The sequence below is a fragment of the Caenorhabditis remanei genome, chromosome I (assembly GCF_010183535.1).
Source record: "Caenorhabditis remanei strain PX506 chromosome I, whole genome shotgun sequence".
Classification (NCBI taxonomy): Eukaryota; Metazoa; Nematoda; class Chromadorea; order Rhabditida; family Rhabditidae; genus Caenorhabditis; species Caenorhabditis remanei.
The window spans coordinates 12,397,110-12,419,353 of NC_071328.1; the positions used below are offsets into that span (position 1 = coordinate 12,397,110).

Consider the following 22,244-nt stretch of genomic DNA (forward strand, 5'->3'; position numbering starts at 1 on the left):
TTAATTCTAATATTTTTCCTGTTATTTTTCTACTCTTTACGACTCTATTGGAATAAACTACGGAAGTAAGTAAGATTGAATTGAATTCAAGTAATAATTTTGTTATTTTCAGGAGTTTGTCTCTTCAATTTTGAATTCGTTTCGAATCGAAGTGACTGATTCTCTACACAAAGGTTATGATATTTTACGAAGTTTCCCAAGAACATACAAGGCGAAAACATACAAGGCTTCATTTATGTCGATACCGAGAACTCCTACACCACTCTACCTCACGACACCGATTTGGCCCTACTAACATTCTGTGACATTGCCACCAGAACAGTGTTGTTATGGCGCGTTCACAAAATGTCCAGTTATCAAATGCGCCAAATTCAAGGAGTTATTAGAGAAATCAACGAGATGAGACAGTTCGCCTGCTTTGGAACAGAGCCATTCTTTGAATCTGTCCATGACGTTCAATACCAAAGAAAAAATAGATCTCTAATTTCTTTGAAAGAAGCCGTCAAGGGGCGCGTCGGAATGGATATCGACAAGAGTGAAACAATGAGTGATTGGACCAGAGAAGTCCTCACTATTAATCAAATTCTCTACGCTGCGATGGATGCGTTGGCTGTGCACTACATCTGGTCAGGGAGGTGTATAAGTATGTTTATTAAGATCTAAAAAAATTTTAAAACCATTGTTTCATATCATTTATTCAGATCTTGGTTGAACACCATCTCCACCATCTCAACCGCCTCCGCCGAACACCAAGTCTCTCTGTCCCCTACCGTACTCCGACGTCCCTCCATCTCCCCTCCACCTCTCCAAAGTCTCCGTCTCCCCTACCGTACACCGACTCCATTATGTTCATTAATTTTTTATGTCTAATTTTTTAGTATTCATGTTTCATAAATAATCTGAAACTTTCATTTTCTTTTTTCAATAAAATCATTACATACCGTGTTTTTTCAGCTAAAAACGTTAAAGTCTAAATTAACACGAAAAAAATAACAAATTTGAAAAAACGTGCTTACTCGTCATATGCCGACAATATTGTCAAAAAACGAAAACAGAATTTGATGAGTATCGACAATTTCTAAATCGTAATCTTTAGTTAGTTTTTCCACTATTTAAACTGTTCAAAAGAGTGTTTTCGGTCATTATGACTTGTTTTCTTAAACAAACCACCCCATTTTGGTTATCCCCCACTGATAAGAATGTAGGTTTCGTCTCCGTTTCTTTATTGTCCTTTCCGTCTCATTTCCACTCATTTTATTGCGAGAAGAATACCGTAAAAACTGTATTAGAGCGACATGTCGCTCTATTTTTCAACCGCCTCTCAGAAAAATGTTGTGGTTTCAGAAACTCATTAAAGTTATACGGAAAAACTTTTTTTAAGTTCTATTTGTGGATCTGGAGGTTACTATTCACGCTGCTTCTAATCAGAACCAAGAAAATACACTGGGATACTCATATTCATGAATCCTGAGCACAGATGGTTGTCGTTCTATTAGAGGTGTCGTTCTTTTAAAGGTGTCGCTCTAATACAGTTTTTACGGTAATTTTTTTAAATGATCTGGTTTCTCTGATAGGTAAGAGCGACAATCTCATCAAATTATGCATAAACAATACAATAAAGACCACCCGTTGAAATGGGAATATAAAAATCCAATCGGATTGACACATTTGTTGGTTTTACATTGATTGGTACAGTAATTTCGGTAAAGAATTTTATAATTTTCAAGTCAAAAACTGTCTTGATTCTTTCTCCACTCGCCACTGTACTCCCAAAAGTGAGATAATGACCGAACGTGCAAATCGTACCACCAAATCTAGACTTGCCAAATTTATGACATCTAAATACAGTTGGCGGTATGTTGAGGTCTTGGCAAAAGTGGCCGCAGTCCGCAAACCGATTAATCAAAAAGGCACCTGTCGATGTGAACAATGGAGATTTCTCTTTTCGGCGGAGAGAAAGACGTGTGAGACGAAAATATAACATGAGGGGGATCATGTACGAATTTATGCAAAACAAGGGAATTTTGACAAGGGATACGAGGATTATTATGAAATTACTCGGGGTTTTTTAATGAAAAATATAATGTCTATAGAGTTGAAAAACTTTTGGAAAGGAGTATATTCAAGGGTAAGAAAACAAGTAAAACTTCAATGGGAAGGACACTCTGTAGTGTTTTACCCTTGGGTGAATGAGTCTGAAATTTTAGGTTTTCAACAGTATGGATAATTAATGGGAAATTTAGATAATATCTTAAATGGTGCTGTCATAATTCCACCCAACACTTTTGATCGCCTCATTGTTATCTTTGGGACTAATATAACAGTCGTTGGGTCATCAAGAAATTGTCTGACCTGAGCTTTTAAAGTTTTGAATTTTAATTTTAAAGAAAATTACCTAAGCTTCCATAGTTTCCATGCTGTCACTCATTTTTCAATCTGCAGATCCATTATCAGGGGTTACAACATGCACCATCCATAAGAAACTACTCAAATAGCTCAGATCTACCGATCGGATAGCAGGACAAGTCAATCTATGAGATTAAAATCAGTTCATTTGTCTGTTCGTTAGTTCTCATTCGGTTCTCTTCCTACCACAACTATCCCATTCACCATGAATAGGAAACCATTGAATTATGACTGTTTCGAAGTTGTTTTACAATATTTTGAAGCTAATGATAGGTGAGTAATTAGATTTTTAATTTCATCAAAACTTTGTAACCTTTTTCAGAATTAATCTGTCAACCCATTGTCCAGCAATCCGAAATGCATATAAACGTTGTCCACTGAAAATCGAGAAATTAAAACTGAATCCCTATTCAATTGAAATAAATGACACCGAGTATCGATTAGGAGTAATTCATCATTTCCCGAATGGAAATACTCCGAAATGTTACGAAAGAGATAACAATGAGGGAGGTGTTCAATTAACAATCGATCGATATGGAGTGACTGATAAACTATCGGAAAACACTTTGACTCCAGGAGATATCAACTTGCATTTAGTACCGAATCGACCTCTAATTGAATATGAAAGTCATGAGATTCTTCAGTTTGTTCTATCAGAATTTGAGCTGAATGATCCCACACGTGACAGATCTCAAGATAATCCACGTTCGAGATGTTACGAGCACGAGCAGAGAGAACTACGTATTCATAATTCTAAGGACCGTCCAGATGCTTTGAAAGATTTGAAATTGAGTGAGTATGTATGGTTTGATGAAATTATCGATTATGTTAACTTGAAGTACAAGTGCTCATCGAGTTTTAATATATACAATGTTCATACAAATCAGGAGAAAACTGGGCTGACCTACACTTGCGTCGGGAAACCATCTTTATCGATTGCTCACTCTGATATGTCAAAAGAGAAAAGAGAGTATTTGGTTGATAAACTTCATGCGTTGATTCTTCCGTTGGAAACTAGAAGTTTATTCAATTGTTATATCCAAATGACAATCAGTTCTCCACGTGGAATCACGAAAGAACGACTGATTATTGATCGAAAACTACCGGAGGCGATAAAGTATTTAATGAAGAAAATATTGGGAACACGACGAGATTTCATTCATGTGAAGAATCTGGAGATCTATGATAAAGGAGGAATTATTCGATTGGAAGAGAATCTTCGATTTAAAGTCAACAACTTCAGATTTGGTTCAGGAATATCTAGAGTCATGAAACAAGTTGAACATATCTTCCATGAATCCAGTTTCCCACTAAAATCTATTGAAATATTTGGAAGACGAATAATACAAACCGCCCGGATTCCTCTGGTGACAACTGCCGAGATGATTCATCTGACTGATTGGTATCAACGGCTTTATTTTATTGAATTACTGGAATTCAAAAATAAAATGATTCGAATGAAATTTGGATGTTTTTATCTGAAACAATATCTGGAATTGGTAGAAAAACTCGTGGAGAATCCGAGAGAAATTGGGACATGCTTTTCGTTTGGGATCAGAACAAAATGGACTTCGAAAGAAATAATTGAAACATTTAAAACATTTAAAACGAGAGATGATGCAAGATTCGGCAATATTGAATGGAAAGGGTGAGTCAGTTAAACTTGGGGCGCTTCAGTTTATTGATTTTTTTCAGATGCTCCTACTTCTCTAATTGTTTTAATTATCCACTAACTAATAGATCAGAATTAAACGTCTACGGTCAAGAATCGACAGATCCAAAGGTTTTATGGGTTTTGAACTTCGAAGTGATGCCAGTTGGCAGTGCGTTTTATATGGATCGTTGAATCTGCTTGATATTTGAAAATTTACCATACTCGTTTATCTTAACAATTATTTTGGATTTCCACAATTGTTTTCTCGTTTTACCCAAGTTTGTTCGTTTTTGTGCCATGGATTTCTCCATACTTTTCCCAAACTTCTCAATAAATCAGCATTCAATTGGTATAATCATCTGTAACAGGACAGTTTTTGTAGATCTGGAAATAATTTTTCTTCTGCAAAACTGTGTATTCGACAATGATAGATGCCTTACTATTTGGCAAGAAAAATCGAGCAGACATAGTATCCCAAAAAAATATTTTTGGGAAATTAGCGCTTCTTGATTTCAAATTTCGACCAATATACTTGAATTTGAAAAATTTAAAAAGTGACATATTCATTCTAGTAAGAGCTGTCTATCAAGAAAAAATGGAGATACAAAAGCGAAATGAGATGGATCCAGTACTGGTGCAACGCGAATTGCCCGTGGAACCTATGGGTGCTTCTAATATTGACTCGCAATAGGGGTTGCGTTGTGTCTCCATTTCATTGTTACCAAAGTAATATTGGAATTTTCGCCTCAAGTTATTCCTCTCTCTCTCTCTCAGTCCTGATGTAAGTTCTTTTTCTGAGTCGTGGCTATGGCTCGTCTCCTTCTCCTCCGCACTAATCCATGTGCATCTGTGCTAGTGCGCATCCATGCATTCAAATTGGACACTCGGACATCAGAATACGAAAGGCACTTAATGACCCTTTCCCACAGGGCTGAATGTCCGAGTGTCTGGATACCATCTGTTGGAAACATTGACGGAGAGAGTATGGGAGATGGAGAGGTGTTAGAGAATCAGAAGGTCAATCCCCGCCTCCTGAGCACCCTTCAACGATTCTCCCTTCCCCCAACCAAATCATAATAGCCGTCTCTATGCCTTACTGAATAGGCGTATTTTTTGATTTTTATTGAATTCTTATATTTTTTCTAATGTTTTTCTACTCTGGACGACTCTATTGGATTATGGAATGACGGAGGTAAGTTGAATAAAGAGAATAAATGTTAAATGTAGTTTGGACACTCTCAAACCAGTAAAACACAGTTTTCCGCAAAATTTCAACAGTTTCAAATAAACAAATGTGTTTTAAAAAAATAAGAAATCAAATAAGGAAATCCGAAGAATTTTTTGCAGTAAATCCGATCGATCGCGTGTGACCAGACACGGAACTAGTCGACGAGACAAAGGAGCCCGATCCGCCGACGGAGCCCGATTCGCCGACGGAGTCCAATACGCCAACGAAGCCCAGTGCGAGGGAGAGGTCAACCAAATCGGAATGTGAATGCTTGGCGCGGGAGAACAAATGGAAAGATCAAGGATAGAAGGCAGTGGAAGAGGAACGGAGGACAACTTCAGGGAGGTGGCCGAGGAAGACAACACAAAGCGGGAAGCTGGAGAGCCGAAAGTCAACGAGCAGGGAATCCACAGCCAGGTTGTTCGCCGATAATGGTAATTAGTCCCATCCCCTACCCTAATCCAAACCCATCGTTTATTCCCCCTCCCCACCCGATGCAACTTGCACCTCATTCATTCATCCCCCAATATTTCCCACACCCCACCCCTCCGATGCAGCAATACCGTTACTAATTATAATCCATCATGTAATTGTATGCTGAGGCAGCAGAGGTACCCAGTAATGGTTATGAATCCCATCCCCTTTCCTGGCCCGAACCCATCGTTTATTGCCCCTCCCCATCCAATCCAGTATATTTCTCATCCACCTATGCCACATTATTTCCCACACCCAACCCCACCGCAGCAGCAATATCATTACTAAATTACATTTAATCATGAATTGTATGCTATGTTTTATATTTCCCCCACAACCCAGACCTTCTTTTGTATTTCAAGACACCCACCCTATATAACCAACTTTAAGGCCTAAGGTAATTCCTTTTAGTAATAACGTCTTCTCCTGCCCGGGACGGCCACATTTTAAACCGGGGGGATGTGAAAGGGTAGAACTCAGACTATGTCTGCCTTCTTCCTTTTCTCTAACCTCTCTTATCTATGCGTCTCAACACAAAGAGGAAGAGTCGGAGAACACTGGCTCCGCCCTTTTTCCATTGGGAAGGCGCGTCGCCTCTCTTCAGTTAGTCTAGCTGGATCCTAGCCCATGCACGTCACCTAGCTTGGGGTGAGTCCCCTTCCTACTGTATCTCAGCAGGACTGGGTCTCACTAGGATCCTTAGGCCCCTCTATATATTACTCACCCTTTATTCATTATACTTAATTACTCATTCATATTACTTGCTTATATAATCTCTACATAAACCCATATATACACATACACATATAATCAACACTACTCCGCTTTCTATAAGCCCGAGGAATCAGGTGAAGGTTGAGCATTCAGAAGGGGTTCTGGAGCGATCCCCCTTCACACATCCCTCTCCCTGGCCCAAACCCATTTTTATCGCCCCTCCCCACCCAATACAATACGTTTCACACCCACCCATGCCCCAATACTTCCCACACACTACGCCGTCAATGCAACAATATCATTACTAAATAACACCTTATCATGTGTTGTATGCTCTGTTTATACTTTCCCCCACTACCCATACCTCTATTTTGTATTTCAGATACCTTCCCTAAATAACTAACTTTTAAAGCCTAAGAAATTCTTATTTTAATCAATTACGTCTTCTCCTCTTTAGTGTCACTCAAAAAGCGCTAAAAGCGGTAGCAGGTCATATCCCCAAATTTAACGAAGGCAATACATCTGCCCTGCGCAGATGGCTAGTTGAGTATCGATGCGCATTACACAACCTCAACATCAAACAAGAGGCCGGCGCAAAGATTATGCCATTTTTCCTTGAGGGACTAGCGAAAAGTAGATTCACCAGACGACCAGAACTTGAGATAAATATAACATGTTTTCTTGTGTCCTTTTTTCTAGTACTTCTTATTGTTTTTTTTCTCATTTATTCAAAAAAAATTAATAAAATAGTTACGAGATAGAAACTGTTGTGAAAAAAATTAAAACATGCCAGAATTTGGATTATACATAGTGACGGGATACAGAACGAGAGGTCTATTGTTTTAGGTGTGTAAAAAAAAGTATTTATAATTATGTCTTTTTTGTTTGTGTGTCAAGAAGTGCAAGTCAACTGGTAAGGATTCTCAATAAGACTATTTCCCGGAATAAACAATGTTATTCTGATTTATCGCTTCAACGGATAACCCCGAAGAAGCTTGTCCAAAATTTAATTGTGTTCAACACATTCTTTCGAATGGTCGAAATCCATGCTAACCTTGGTTAACTGGGTTAAAACCAACGAGAGCAGCGAGAGGCGACGACCTATACTCCCGTGTGTACCGACACTTGCCGGGTTCCGCCGCTCGCTATGTTTTCTGTGGGAGAAGACTCCGCCCATTTTTCTCGTTGTCTGTTTCAGCGGAAAAGGGGAAATCTATGATTTTGGAAGGAAGGAAGAGAAGAAGAACGCTTGTTTTTCTTTACAATTTTTGCTAGAAATAGAAAAAAATGAAGAGGTGATCAGTTTTGGGTGTCTTTCAGAATCGAATTGATTTCAAGAATCGAATAGATTTCAACAGCAACGGGGGCTTATCATACTGTATTTCCCTGGTTTCCAAATTAGATAGATACCCTTTTCCACGACGCATTTTAACTTCAAACGTATTTCAGAAATCCGTAAATTTCCAATGCAAAATTTCGAAAATTATCCGACGGAAAAAAAATTCCAAAAAAAAAAAGCAATTTTGGAAATTTCCGATTGCCCTTACAGTACCGTGCAGTAAGATTGACAGTTTGAGTGATACCGTACCACCCTCTCAAAGTTGGTCACTACTGAAAAAGTCAAATTGTAAATTGTTTGCGTTATGGGTTCTCGGTATTCAATTAATCTGGTAACAATTATTTATTAAATTCAAAATGAGAAGCAACAAAAAAAGAAAAAAAAACAAGTAAAATTGGAAAACAGAAGATATCGAAAAATGAAACAAAAGAAAATGATAGCACCAAAAATAAGGTAAATTAGAATGAATCATTGTGGAGTGATAGTTTTCTCAACGATTCCTGCGGCAATTGTGTTTCCACCAGATCTGAAAGTGACCCTTCCGAGTGCCCGACAACTAGTGAATGCTTCGATTGCAACATCATGATCAGTTTCAATTTCAACCACAGCAGACATTCCTCTCGAAATGAAACGTGGCTTCTCCTTCAAAACTTCTCCATTCGACTTATCAATTGTATGGATAAGCTTGGTGAATGTACATGGAATGCATAGAGAATGCGCATACAATTCGGATTTTGCTCCCTGAAAAAAAGAAAAAAAATTGAAAAAAATAGAAGAATAGACTTTACCTTGATGATAGGGGTCGCGATTTCAAACACCACTAGCCGAACTTGAAACTTTCTACCCGGGATCAGAGTATCCGGTCCTGATTTGACGACAACTGAGCCAACTTGGACGGACTCTGGCTCGAATGTTCCTTGTAGAGTGAACATGATAAAATCTCCTGTGACGTATTGAGCAGCACCAATGTTACCAGCACATTCTGCAAATAAAATTTCAAAAAAAAACTGGGTTAATGGTTTTCTTACCCTTGATAGTGGCAGGTGTTACACTTGGCATAATATATACCTTGTCGTCTTTTTCAACTTCTCCCGACTCGACTTTTCCAGAGACGACAACCTGATTTTCAGACACCTTATGGACATCACTGATACCAATTCTCAACGGACCACCGAACGAAAGTTTTGGAGCCACAAAACTATCTGAAATGTATGTTTTCCTATACATGAACTTGCTCACTCTAACATACTCATCAACTCCAGTAGACATGGTCCGTCGTACCAACTCAAGTCTATCCTTTTCACTAAGTTCTCCCCGGTAAATCCAGATACCGGCACGAAGATTGGCTTGGAGAATCCAGCATGACGAGTCAGGAAAACTGACAGACTGTTCCGGATTTCCTCATATCTGTCGTACGACCACTCCACGGTGTCCAGTTTGCTGATAGCCACTACCAGTTGAGTGACACCTAAGCTTCTGAGCAACAACGCGTGCTCTTTCGTCTGTCCTCCATTCTCAAATCCTGTTTCGAACTCTCCAGTTGTTGCATTCACTACTAAAATCGCAGCGTCCGCTTGTGACGTTCCAGTGATCATGTTTGAAATGAAGTCCTTGTGTCCTGGAGCGTCGAGAAGCACGATTCGACGATTTTCTGTCTCGAAACTTGTTCTTCCGATATCCATCGTTACTCCGCGTTCACTGAAAAGAAGTTATAAGGTGTGAGAGATTACTGTAGGTTTTATCGAAGTTTCGTGAATTCTGAATACTAACCGTTCTTCTTCAGTTTCATCGAGAACCCATGCGTAGGCGAACGACGCCTTCCCACTTCTTGCTGCGTCACGCTTGTACTTGTCGATGGTTCTAGTGTCTACCACGTCCAGCTATAATAGAAAACAAATAAGTTGAGATTATATTTCTCTGAAAATGAAAACCTACATCATGCAACAAATGCCCCATCAAAGTGCTTTTTCCTGCATCAACGTGCCCTACAACGATAAGATTTATTAAATCTTTTCTGACCAGTCTTGGCTTCGCCGTTCTCCGAGGAACGAATGGAGCTCTAGCGATATTCAAGAGCTGGTTGCGTCGATACTCGGTGAGATCCATTTCAGACGACTTTTTGCTCATAGCTGGAGTTGCAGACTCTCTTAGTACCTGTGAAATGACGAATGTCAATATGTTACCGTCTTCTTTTAGAACTTACATCTTTCACCTGCTCCGTTTTTTTCGGCTCATTTAAAGGAGCACACTGTCCATTATTGTGCTTCTTGGCATGTTTCTGGTTCTGTTGAACGAACGGAGCTTTACGACCGAGTGGTACAGCCGTAGGCTTGCGGTTATGATAGGTATATTGATCTGCAAATCAATGATTAAGCAAAATAGTGTTGAAGAGATCAAAACTGACTCTCAGTTTCCTCCTCGTCTTCATAATCCTCGTAATCGTCATAGTAGTCTTCGCGCTCTGAAAAGTGGAAGAGTGATTTCCGAGATTTATTAAAAAATATCAGATTTGCAAATCGGGATGACTAGGGTCTGCTCGTATTTTGTTTGAAACTCAATGTTAAGAGCTGAAAAATATATGAAAATGCAGATTTCGAAGAGCTCTATATCACTGGTCAGAGCTAGTGGGGAGCTTTTATCCGGAAGTCGAAAGTCGGAAGTAAAAAGCACCCGGAAGTTGAGAGACAGAAGTGAGAGGTCAGAAGTCGGAAGTTAAAACTGTCATCCGGAAGTTGAAAGTAGGAAGTCGGAAGCCGGAAAACGTAACGACACTGCCACTGACCCACTATGCGCCTTATAAAGAATAGTTTATGTGCCGCAGTTTTTACTCTATGGAGCGGTCCGGAGTGAGTCTGGGACATAGAACTTGCCGATATTTGCATTTTGATATACTTTTCAGCTTATAGAATCGGTTTTGAAGGGAGTTACGCCCTGAAATTGTATAAACTTACCGTGCTCAATGATCATTCTTCGGATATTACGGTGGCGAGACATCTTAGAATCAATAGAAGTCGTTGAGAAGGTTGAGAGCCTGTGAGGGCAGAAGGAATGAATGGAGGAAAGATCGCCGAGAAGAACACAGTAATGGTGTGCGCGGGGAAGAAGTGCTAATTGCTGTCAATCAAAAATTGGTTGCTATAGACAACAACAGTCTACTATTATAGGAGAAATACGGATTGGTTCTCAGACATTGTAAATGGGTAATAATAGACGGCAGCTGGTTTCTTCCCTGGGGAAGAGATACGAGCTGTCGTTTCGGTTTTATTGATTTGAAGAGCACGAAGAGCACGGCGAGTCGAGACTAGATAACTGTTGATGTACGCGGCAGGGAAGAATCAATAACATTGGCAAGAGATATTTCTGGAGAATCCCCGGTGGACCTCGATTCGAGATTTAGGGTACAAATTGAGGTGCGGTGCACAACATAACTGATACTAGCTCGCGAACACAGGGCAACCGGAAATTTCTTTGATCTGACGCGCTCTATTGAAAAACGAGACTCTAAAGGATACGGTAGATATTGACACAGTGCCAACTTGCAAATGTTTCGGAATATTGCGAGCCAAATTTTGCTCAAACTCTATGAAACAAAACTAAAACGGGATAAAAAGAACAAAACACAAGAAAAATAAAAAGTATACAGAAAGGGACCTAAAGTGATGATGTTAGAACAACAGGACGTGAGACGAGCATATTGTTGAATTTTCATAAAATTCGGTAAAACTTGGAAACAACAAGGAACTTATTATCAACAACAACAACAGTCAAAATTAGGAAAAAAAAAACAATAAAGAAAATTATTTGAAATTCGACATATTTTCTCCATTGCATGCTGGGCACAAATTCTGTAGTGGTATCCTCTGTTGGAGTTGTCGATTCTCCATAAGTTGTAACATTAGAAGATTCTTCTTTGTACGAAGCTGTAGTGGTATATCTTTCGGAGTTATCAGTCGTATACGATACTTCTGCCTCATCGTTACCGCCAGAAGTTGTGATTGTGGGCTGAGTGGTTGACAGTACATCTTCCAAGGTGGCAGTGGCTGGGCGAGTCCAGCATCTGAAAATTATTCACATGTATATAAGCTCGCTTGAACACAAATACCTGTAGTAGTCTTTCCTTGATCACATGCTTGAGGTGGAATCTGACTGAACGTCCGACAATATTGAACTGATAGATCCTTGTCCCAGTGGGCAAGTGACGGAATCGACTAGACGATTGTAGGAGCAAATAATAAATAAAGAAGAGCAACCTTGACCGTGAGTCCTATCCGACAATCCAGCGCAGGCATCTTCTGGTTCATCCATTTCTTTCTCAGAAACAGATGGATTATAAGGAACAACAGAAGGAGCATATGTTCTTGGTTGATCCTTGGAATCGTTGGTACTATCATATCCAGCTGTAGTTGATGATTGTTCCTCGGAGACGGCAGTACTAGACTGTTGATTAGGATATTCATCAGTGTACCCATATCCCGAATCCAACATTTTTTCAGAAAATATCAAATTTTTACAGGAGCCGGGCCGATCGGGCTGATCGGGCCGGGCCGGCGGACTGAGGAAAATTTTCCAGTCGGCCCGGCCCGAAATTTCCCAAGCCAGATCTTCGGTAAGTTTCTAGTTATCTGTAATCTTCTAATTCTTACGTGAACTTCTTTATTTTATTGCTCTATTTCAATATTTTTTGCTCTATTACCCTACTGACTTTTCATGAAACGCCATATCTTGTACGTGTATTCCTTCATTCCTATATACTCGCAAACAAATTCTCTCAAAACTCGAACATCTCCAACAATGCCCGTCGAACAGGTAAGTTTCTAACTGACTCTAATCCAAACGAAATCGTTTTTTAGCCTCGACCGATGACTTTACCGGACTTTCGTTTCTGATAATTAAAAAACTTATGATTATGATTGAAAAACGCCCCGTCCGACTTTTCAACCTGAGGCTCATTTGGAATGAGTTGATTAGCGAACACAAAGTGACTAAATCGCGAGGATGTTTCTATAACTGGTATGTTTTCTTTTCAATCTCGTTATCACTGATGAGTGAACCTAATTTTGCAGTCTGAGACAGGAGATTCAGCCGGCGCTCTTCCAATGCCGGGATTTAACAATTGTGGTTATCAGCCTGCTATTCTTCTGTACATCTGGGAAAGTTGAAGAGACGAGAAGAGATCTGTGAGTTATTTTTCTTTGCTTTTTGCTCGAATCATAATTTTTTCTGCTTTCAGTATACCCAACGCTACGTTTGACTCGGAAGGGCGCATCACAAGAATGCAGCTGGGGACCACGACTCTCGAGGCGACCCACGACCAAATGGGCAAAATGAAGAACAGATTCCGAAGAGCAAAAGAGGCGGAGAGGGAGGAAATAGAGAGGGTGCGGAGACGGGAGGCAATAGCCATAAGAACGGCTCCGTACCCTGATCGATCGAAACGACGTCGACTAACTTGAACTCGACTACTAACCATTACTTTACTAACCAAAATGAACAATTTTTTGATTATGCTCCTTTTCTCTCAATCTTCAGAAAACACTTTAGCAGAATTGTTTGATCTACCTCTACACAAATTAGGAAACAATTGCAGATTCAGAAACTTTTTTTCCATTTCGGGGTTTCTTGTGGTTTCAGAATCTCGAAAACGAGATCGTTATTGAGATTCCGAATGGAAAACGATCATTGTACGTTTTTGAGATTCTGAGTGAAAAAGGAAGAATGACTCGTCTGACGGTTCTTCTCCACCATCGACGACGACTGTCCAGCGGACATTTTGGTTCACGGTCTCCTCGTATCATTGTTTCGTCCCGCCGACGAGACGAAAATGTTGTTGAATTTTCATAAAACTCGGTAAAACTTGGAAACAACAAGGAACTTATTAACAACAACAACAACAACAACAGTCAAAATTAGGAAAAAACAGTAAAGAAAATTATTTGAAATTCGACATATTTTCTCCATTGCATGCTGGGCACAGTTGGTGACAGTGCTGCCAGAAGACCACACACTGAAATGATGAAAAATTAGGAAAATCGATTGATACCGGAAATAGTTACATTTGCGTGGAATCTTTTCTTGCACGACGGGCATCCAATGTTGTTAACGGTAGGCGATCTGATTCGAGTGGTACAAATGAGGCATTTAATAGGAATGTAAGATGTAGTTGGCGAATCTTTCTTCTGATTACTAGTTGACGAATCAGCGAAGCCATTGAGTAGCTGTTGAATTACATCATTTCCCAAGTCTTCAGCCTTCAACTTTAAAAGTTCCGCTTGAAGCATCTTGTTCTTCTCCTTCTCTAGGTTCAATCTCTCCTTCTCACGATTCAACTCTTCTTTCAGTCGGTTCATCTCATCTTCTCTCTTTTTCAGCTCTTTCCCCTTTTCATTTCCTTTGATTTGAAGATTTTCCATTGAGTTCTGAATCTCTGACGTCTCCTTCTCGCACTTCTCACACTTCAATCCGGGAACTCTTGCGCATCCTTTCTGATTGTGAATGAATCTTTTGAAATTCGGAACTCTATTGAGAATACACAACAGTTGACACTTCTCCACTGCATCAAACAAGTCACAAGTTCTCAGATATTTCTCCTTCTTGCATCTAACCACATGCTCATAAACCACTTCAGCATGCTCTTCGATTTCCGGAAAAGCTTCTTTGAGACCCAGATGATTCAGCTCATTCTTAAGATTCTGCAAAGTGAATCCATCAGGTTTCGCATTTCGAATCATTGTCGCTTGATCGTCCTCATGATGATCGGTAGCAATTACAACGAATTCTCTCAGTTGTTCGATCGCTTGAGTTTTGATGAAGTATGGTTCGGTCTGGAAAAAAAAAAAACTTGAACTTTGAAAAAATTACAAATTTCTTACACAATCCGGCTTGAAAATCTTCTCCAATTCATGAAAACCGAGTGAGAACTTTCCAAAGCTCTTATCTTGAAACACTTGAACACCGATGATAAGGTCCTTCATTAAATCGAAGAACGCGTCGACGGCGAGAATGAAAAAGTCATACTGATCTGTCGTTGAACCGAGTCCTTTAACTGGAACCGCCCTATGCTTGGCTCGTCGGATTGGGTAGTGGAGGAACTAAAATAAATGAAGTTCGTTTTATGATTGAAAGTAGAAGTGAACTGATTTGAGAGCCTAAACAATTTTTTTGCAGAAAAGAATAAATGGAACTTTTAGTGGAACACCTCCGAAATCAAACCTTTTCGTTTCTCGTCAAATTTGAAAAAATTTCCCATTAAAATAGCTATTAAGTTTACATAAATCGAAAGAAAAAGTTTTCTTCTAATAGAGAGAGAGAGAGTGCGGCGGCCGAGAGACGCAGCGAAAAATTCCGGTGGCGGCGAAATTTTCCGCTGGGAATTGAAGACGATCTTCACACGCGCCCACCTATTAGGCGAACAGTAACTGCTATTTTGGTTTTTACAACCATTTACGATCTTCTAAGACTAGCTCTCAAACCAGTTCACTTCTATTTCAATAGTACTAAACCTCAATTTTCTCTTCTCCAAATCGCCGAAGCACATCATCCATGTTCATCGTGAAATGGGTATTCGGATCATCTTCAGAATCCAAACGTGTTCCCAACGTATTCGAAAGCTCCGCTTTCATCACGAATCTCTCACCATCTTCATCTTCAAACAATCTGACCACTTTTTCAGTTTCTCGTGGAAGAAATAGCTCTGGGCGCTTCTTCATCAAAGTTTTCAGAGACTTGATAGTTCTTTCAGCTTCGTTAAAAGCAAGAAACGCAAGATTAGGCAATAAAGAAGTTAATCGTCCGCCAGTTCTTTCGAAAAGAGTTTGCATTCTGACATTTCTCATCAGATTCCACACATTCCGAGGGAGCAAAGATTTCAGTTTTCCCAGGCATTCGTCGAAATCCATATCAGAAAATTCTTCGACTCCTGCGATGATTTCTGCGTCATTTGGCTTACTCTTCGTCATCTCTACTCTCAATTCCTTCTCGATTTCATCGAAAAGTTTCGGATCGAATCTCACAAATTGCATTTTAATGTCAGTTTCCAGGGATTTCATGTAATACGCAACCATATGCGTAGCTTCGTCTGGACATCTCATATTGATGTGAAGCAGAATATTTTGAAGAATCGCGAAGATATCCGTATTGCAGATGTATTCTTGATTGTTGTTGAGACTTCGATAGATGATTGGATCCAACTGGAAATGGAAATAAGAATATTTTTGTTTCAAAATGTGTGAAAAATGAATTTTTGCACTTTAGGGACTAGAAATACCGAAACCTAAACATGCGGTATTCGGTAAACAACTACCGGTAAATGCAGTTTTCGGTAAATTACCGCTAATTTACGGTAAATTTTATCGGAAACCCCGGTTAATCTCTTTTATGATTCGAGCATGCAACCCTTTCAGCCAAAAAAACGCAAATAAGTAGTTATTTACAGGTAATTAACCGATAAACAACTATTCGAAACGATAATAAGTAAAAATTTACATTGCCCATAAATATTAAGCTATATCTACCGATAAATTTTCCGAATTCTTCCGAATACCTCACACTGGCTAGTACGTTCTAATAAATACCAAGTGAAAATTTCAATATTCCTACTGTCTACTTATTATATTTACCTGATACGGCTCGTTAGTTGCATTGAAGAAAATATGACTTCCAGTGAATTTTCCGTAGAATTCCAGGCTTTCTGCAAGCTCCGCTGCGGATCCATACATTCCTAAAACACACAAATTTCAGAAAAGTTTAGGATAAAGTACTTACGAAGTCGATGACCTGCGTATTTGATCAAATTCTGAGCAAGTAATTCCTCTTTTCCTTTAGAATTTCCATTCGGATAGTTCACAAAAAATCTGCAGTGATCGCGATACTGAAAAATTATTCTTGAAAAATAAAACAGCGAACATTGATGTTTCACCTGTTCAAGAAAATATGTAGTTGATGTTCTATGAATATATAACGGAGTCAACGCTTCATCGGGAACTACCAGAAATTTCGACATTTTCGGACGAATTTTTCGCTGAAAAAGTTACTTTATAAAGGTAAAAATCAGCTTTCCAGATAAAAAAATGAAAATTTTCTCGAAAAAATTTGCTCGTTCCGCATTTTGTCGTGACGGTGTTTGCACACAATGCATCATAATCCACGATAATTACAGTAATCTGTGAGATTTATCGAGAACAAATTAAAAAAATTATTTTTTTTTATCTGGAAAGCTGATTTTTATTCTTTCACAGTAGCTTTTTTTTCAGCGAAAAATGTCGAAATTTCTGATAGTTCCCGATAAAGCGTTGACTCCGTTATATATTCATAGAACATCAACTACGTATTTTCTTGAACAGGTGAAACATCAATGTTCGCTGTTTTATTTTTCAAGAATAATTTTTCAGTATCGCGATCACTGCAGATTTTTTGTAAACTATCCGAATGGAAATTCTAAAGGAAAAGAGGAATTACTTGCTCAGAATTTGATCAAATACGCAGGTCATCGACTTCGTAAGTACTTTATCCTAAACTTTTCTGAAATTTGTGTGTTTTAGGAATGTATGGATCCGCAGCGGAGCTTGCAGAAAGCCTGGAATTCTACGGAAAATTCACAGGAAGTCATGTTTTCTTCAATGCAACTAACGACCCGTATCAGGTAAATATAATCAGTAGACAGTAGGAATATTGAAATTGTCACTTGGTATTTATTAGAACGTACTAGCCAGTGTGAGGTATTCGGAAGAATTCAGGAAATTATCGGTAGATTTAGCTTAATTTTTATCGGTAATATACCGGTAAATTTTTACCGAAAATTATCGTTTCGAATAGAGTTTATCCTGTAAATAACTACTTATTTGCGTTTTTTTGGCTGAAAGGGTTGCATGCTCGAATCATAAAAGAGATTAACCGGGGTTTCCGATAAAATTTACCGTAAATTAACGGTAATTTACCGAAAACTGCATTTACCGGTAGTTGTTTATCGAATACGGTACTAGGGATGTTTAGGTTTCGGTATTTCTAGTCCCTAAAGTGCAAAAAGTTCACTTTTTCACACATTTCGAAACATAAAACATTTGTAATTTCCAGTTAGATCCAATCATCTATCGAAGTCTCAACAACAATCAAGAATACATCTGCAATACGGATATCTTCGCGATTCTTCAAAATATTCTGCTTCACATCAATATGAGATGTCCAGACGAAGCTACGCATATGGTTGCGTATTACATGAAATCTCTGGAAACTGACATTAAAATGCAATTTGTGAGATTCGATCCGAAACTTTTCGATGAAATCGAGAAGGAATTGAGAGAGGAGATGACGAAGAGTAAGCCGAATGACGCAGAAATCATCGCTAGAGTCGAAGAATTTTCTGATATGGATTTCGACGAATGCCTGGGAAAACTGAAATCTTTGCTCCCTCGGAATGTGTGGAATCTGATGAGAAATGTCAGAATTCAAACTCTTTTCGAAAGAACTGGCGGACGATTAACTTCTTTATTGCCTAATCTTGCGTTTCTTGCTTTTAACGAAGCTGAAAGAGCAATCAAGTCTCTGAAAACTTTGATGAAGAAGCGACCAGAGCTATTTCTTCCTCGAGAAACTGAGAAGGTGGTCAGGTTGTTTGAAGATGAAGATGGTGAGAGATTCGTGATGAAAGCAGAGCTTTCGAATTCGTTGGGAACCCGTTTGGATTCTGAAGATGATCCGAATACCCATTTCACGATGAACATGGATGATGTGCTTCGGCGATTTGGAGACGAGAAGATTGAGATTTTTTTCATACTTATCAAGACCGGGCTCGAAGGACTTGGCGCCAAAGTTCATATTGCAATTTTTTTTGATTTTGTTTGAAAATCTCTGAACTTTTTTCGCGAAAAAGTCAAATTTTCGACTATCATTCAGAATTAGTTGAGATTCTGAAAAATCATCAGAAATGTTCACATTTTCGAAAATGTTAAAAAAATTCAAAAAAAAAATTTCCAATTCCCGGGCCTTGACAAGTATGGTTATTTTTGTCAGTTTCCAATTTTTATAATTCAAGGATCTCTCGAATCAGTTCACTTCTACTTTCAATCATAAAACTAATTTTATTTATTTCAGTTCCTCCACTACCCAATCCGACGAGCCAAACATAGGGCGGTTCCAGTTAAAGGCCACTACCGCTCAGAATGATTTCACAACAGGGACCACTGCGTCATTCTTTCGATAACACCGTTCAGCCTATCGAAACTACTCAAACTGCAATCATCTGCCAAGAAGGACATGTAACTACGTTTGGAATGTGCTCATCTCGTTTCGATCGTTGTCAGAACAACTCGATTCGTTCAAAACAATGTCCGGTCAACACTCTTTTTGAGTCATCATTAGTTTTGTGCGTTTTTGATCTTCCACAATGTCAGCCTATCACTGTTCCTTATACTCCAACATACAACTTCTACGGAGGAGCTCCTTCGGATACAATTGTTAGTCCTTTTGATGAGAACGTTCGTTTGAAGCCGAAGTTTAATAGACGACCCATCTATAATCACGGACCAGTCGGACGCCCGATCTATGGAAATCAACAAATGGAGAATCCATGCTTCATTCCGCGACATCGTCCATATGGAGGAGACCGTCACCGAAGCTATCGTTGTCGTCACAGTGGACGTGAGTTTTCGATAGAATTAACGGATTGGTAAATTCTAGTATCCAACAAATCTTCCCAGAAGACCGTCACTCAAAGAAACAATTAGGACGACCACGGGAAGACCCTGATGGGTACAAAGATGACAAATCTTTCGATGCCAAAGATTTGTTTGGTGCGACAAGAAGAAAGCGTTACTATGGATCACCACAATCTGGCTATGGACAACACACCTCTCAAATTAGTTCTCGACAAGCTCAAGTCGGCGCAGTTCTAATTCCAGTTGTTTTTTCTCAATTAAGAACTGCGCCGCTTGCAGTTTAAGCTCCGCCCGCAACTTTATGCGCTTGCGTCTTTCAGCCCGCGAAAATATTTTCGAAAATCCTTGTCGAAACTTTATTTTTTTTCTCAGTACTCCAACTTTCCTTACCTTCAGAGATTGCTTCGATCAATTTATCGATTGTTCTGGTAACGGAATCAACAGATGGCCGCATACCCTATCGGGGAGACATTCAACAAGGTTCTTCGTGCTTGTTCGGAGACTTGCGGAGTTTCTACACCAGTTGTTACCGTGGCAGTTGGAACCACCCAGACCTCTGATGACAACAGTTCCTTCTTCATATGAGTCTTACACGACCGAGACTTTATCTCAAGATTTGGAATACACCACTACACCATGGAGGAACAGTCGCACAGTACTTCAAAATCCTGGACTGATCAGCAATCTACAACTGCAGCTCCTATCGGAAGTCGTTGCTCGTCTGTTCCGTCAGGACTTTTCTCTATTGGATGTTCGAATAAATACATTAAGTGCTCCAATGGTGCTGCAATCGTTCGTTCTTGTGGAGGAAATCTGTTTTTCGACCAGGAGAAACAATGCGATTATAAAGATCAAGGATGCGATTATAAAGATCAAGTAACTGAATGTATGATTATCAATTATTTGAATACATTTCTTTTACGAGATTCGTTTTCAGGTGATCGCCAAGATTGTTGTTACTCAGCCAGCTGATGATGAAACAACTTATTCTCATGGAGAACCACCAAATGACATTCAAACTACAACCATTTCTTCAGTAGGAGATCAACGCGCTTTTGTGTCTTCTGGTCTATACTCTATTGGTTGCTCGCAGAAGTACATCATGTGTTCGAATGGAGCTGCTATCACTCGTTTTTGCGATGGAATATTGTATTTCAATAAAGCTAAACGAGCTTGCAGTTCAAAATGACAAGTTCTTGAGTGTAGGAAAAACTATCTCACGATTTATGCTGAATCATCTTTTTTCAGGTAGTATTGTCACTGTCCCCTCTGATGATCAGCCTACTGATTCATATGGTTCACCATCTGACGATACTCCAGCAACAACTCCCAATTCAGTTGGAGATCGTTGTGCCTATGTACCATCTGGTCTCTTCGCTATTGGCTGCTCTAACTATCAGAGATACATTCAATGTTCTAATGGGGTTGCCACGGTCAGATCTTGTTCTGCTTCGTTGTATTTCGACCAAGGGAGCGAATCTTGCATCTTCAGGGATCAAGTTCCAGAATGTACATTTAAAAAAACCGCATTTGATATATACCCCTAAATTTCAGGTCAATCTACTACCGAAGCAAGTCGAGATGAAACTACCACTTCGGGATATGGGTACACTGCTGAATATCCTTATTAACAGTCTAGTACTGCCGTCTCCGAGGAACAATCATCAACTACACCTGGATATGATAGTACCAACGATTCCAAGGATCAACCAAGAACATATGCTCCTTCTGTTGTTCCTTATAATCCATCTGTTTCTGAGAAAGAAATGGATGAACCAGAAGATGCCTGCGCTGGATTGTCGGATGGGACTCACGGTCAAGGTTGCTCTTCTTTATTTATTATTTGCTCCTACAATCGTCTAGTCGATTCCGTCACTTGCCCACTGGGACAAGGATCTATCAGTTCAATATTGTCGGACGTTCAGTCAGATTCCACCTCAAGCATGTGATCAAGGAAAGACTACTACAGGTATTTGTGTTCAAGCGAGCTTATATACATATGAATAATTTTCAGATGCTGGACTCGCCCAGCCACTGCCACCTTGGAAGATGTACTGTCAACCACTCAGGCCACAATCACAACTTCTGTCGGTAAAGATGAGGCAGATGTATCGTATACGACTGATAGGTTATACCACAACAGCTTCGTACAAAGAAGAATCTTCTAGTGTTACAACTTATGGAGAATCGACAACTCCAACAGAGGATACCACTACAGAGTTTGCCAGTGATTCTTAAACTAGATCTGATGATAGCGAAGAAGAAGAAGATGGTTATGAGCAGAATTGCACTCTCGGATCTCGAGCTTCTACTGGTTTCTTTGTCCAGGCTTACTTGGAATGTACTGCTACTGGGTTCGCTGAAAAAGTCGTGCAGAGTAGGAAAGCTTTATATGAAACCGAAAACAATTTATCTGAAATCGTAATAAGTCGTTCAAAAGAACACTTTTTTGTTGAATAAAGGGAGAGTCGTTGCTGATGATGACCGAGCTCTCCCTTTCACAAGAAATATAATATTTTTGTCAGGTCCAACGGAATCGGTCGAAACCTGCAAACGCTTTTCACCAAAAACTATATTTTAAAGTTCGCTTTTTCCAGGAAATCGGAGGAGAAACAGAATAACAAGGATTTTTTGGAAGTCTCGCAACTGTGGAACTCTGGAACTCTGGATGATCAACTCCTCGTAAGACGGTGCCAAACGGAGCACATAGTTTCCCTCTCTCTCCCTCTCTCTCTCTCTCTCTTTCTCTCTCTGCCTTTCTTTTTTCTCTCTGCTAATAAA

At 39.4% G+C, this 22,244-nt stretch overlaps 9 protein-coding genes across 9 annotated transcripts; 6 read left to right on the forward strand and 3 right to left on the reverse strand.

Moving 5' to 3' along the window:
• Positions 1–360: 360 nt before the first annotated feature.
• On the forward strand, positions 361–870 carry GCK72_002784 (uncharacterized protein; the record flags this gene model as incomplete). The annotated part of the gene is made up of 2 exons (XM_003099697.2): positions 361–635; positions 702–870. The coding sequence occupies 2 exons, from the start codon at positions 361–363 to the stop codon at positions 868–870; spliced, it is 444 nt and encodes a 147-aa protein (XP_003099745.2).
• Positions 871–2,611: 1,741 nt separating this feature from the next.
• GCK72_002785 (uncharacterized protein) lies at positions 2,612–4,252 on the forward strand (the record flags this gene model as incomplete). Its single annotated transcript, XM_053723602.1, has 3 exons — positions 2,612–2,679; positions 2,729–4,054; positions 4,102–4,252. The coding sequence occupies 3 exons, from the start codon at positions 2,612–2,614 to the stop codon at positions 4,250–4,252; spliced, it is 1,545 nt and encodes a 514-aa protein (XP_053592247.1).
• Positions 4,253–8,283: 4,031 nt separating this feature from the next.
• On the reverse strand, positions 8,284–10,809 carry GCK72_002786 (uncharacterized protein; the record flags this gene model as incomplete). Its single annotated transcript, XM_053723603.1, has 9 exons — positions 8,284–8,556; positions 8,604–8,797; positions 8,844–9,017; positions 9,065–9,513; positions 9,586–9,695; positions 9,751–9,969; positions 10,019–10,170; positions 10,220–10,276; positions 10,767–10,809. The coding sequence occupies 9 exons, from the start codon at positions 10,807–10,809 to the stop codon at positions 8,284–8,286; spliced, it is 1,671 nt and encodes a 556-aa protein (XP_053592248.1).
• Positions 10,810–11,612: 803 nt separating this feature from the next.
• On the reverse strand, positions 11,613–12,300 carry GCK72_002787 (uncharacterized protein; the record flags this gene model as incomplete). The annotated part of the gene is made up of 2 exons (XM_053723604.1): positions 11,613–11,872; positions 12,066–12,300. 2 exons carry the CDS (start codon positions 12,298–12,300, stop codon positions 11,613–11,615), a joined length of 495 nt encoding a protein of 164 aa, XP_053592249.1.
• Positions 12,301–12,721: 421 nt separating this feature from the next.
• GCK72_002788 (uncharacterized protein) lies at positions 12,722–13,268 on the forward strand (the record flags this gene model as incomplete). Its single annotated transcript, XM_003099677.2, has 3 exons — positions 12,722–12,825; positions 12,879–12,992; positions 13,046–13,268. 3 exons carry the CDS (start codon positions 12,722–12,724, stop codon positions 13,266–13,268), a joined length of 441 nt encoding a protein of 146 aa, XP_003099725.2.
• Positions 13,269–13,744: 476 nt separating this feature from the next.
• Positions 13,745–16,813, reverse strand: GCK72_002789 (uncharacterized protein; the record flags this gene model as incomplete). Its single annotated transcript, XM_053723605.1, has 7 exons — positions 13,745–13,819; positions 13,869–14,636; positions 14,685–14,903; positions 15,315–16,001; positions 16,431–16,531; positions 16,576–16,681; positions 16,730–16,813. 7 exons carry the CDS (start codon positions 16,811–16,813, stop codon positions 13,745–13,747), a joined length of 2,040 nt encoding a protein of 679 aa, XP_053592250.1.
• Positions 16,814–18,968: 2,155 nt separating this feature from the next.
• Positions 18,969–19,747, forward strand: GCK72_002790 (uncharacterized protein; the record flags this gene model as incomplete). The annotated part of the gene is made up of 2 exons (XM_053723606.1): positions 18,969–19,446; positions 19,506–19,747. The coding sequence occupies 2 exons, from the start codon at positions 18,969–18,971 to the stop codon at positions 19,745–19,747; spliced, it is 720 nt and encodes a 239-aa protein (XP_053592251.1).
• Positions 19,748–20,099: 352 nt separating this feature from the next.
• On the forward strand, positions 20,100–20,652 carry GCK72_002791 (uncharacterized protein; the record flags this gene model as incomplete). Its single annotated transcript, XM_053723607.1, has 2 exons — positions 20,100–20,339; positions 20,401–20,652. The coding sequence occupies 2 exons, from the start codon at positions 20,100–20,102 to the stop codon at positions 20,650–20,652; spliced, it is 492 nt and encodes a 163-aa protein (XP_053592252.1).
• A 104-nt stretch (positions 20,653–20,756) lies between these two features.
• Positions 20,757–21,701, forward strand: GCK72_002792 (uncharacterized protein; the record flags this gene model as incomplete). The annotated part of the gene is made up of 4 exons (XM_053723608.1): positions 20,757–20,972; positions 21,018–21,284; positions 21,327–21,432; positions 21,478–21,701. The coding sequence occupies 4 exons, from the start codon at positions 20,757–20,759 to the stop codon at positions 21,699–21,701; spliced, it is 813 nt and encodes a 270-aa protein (XP_053592253.1).
• Positions 21,702–22,244: the final 543 nt, after the last annotated feature.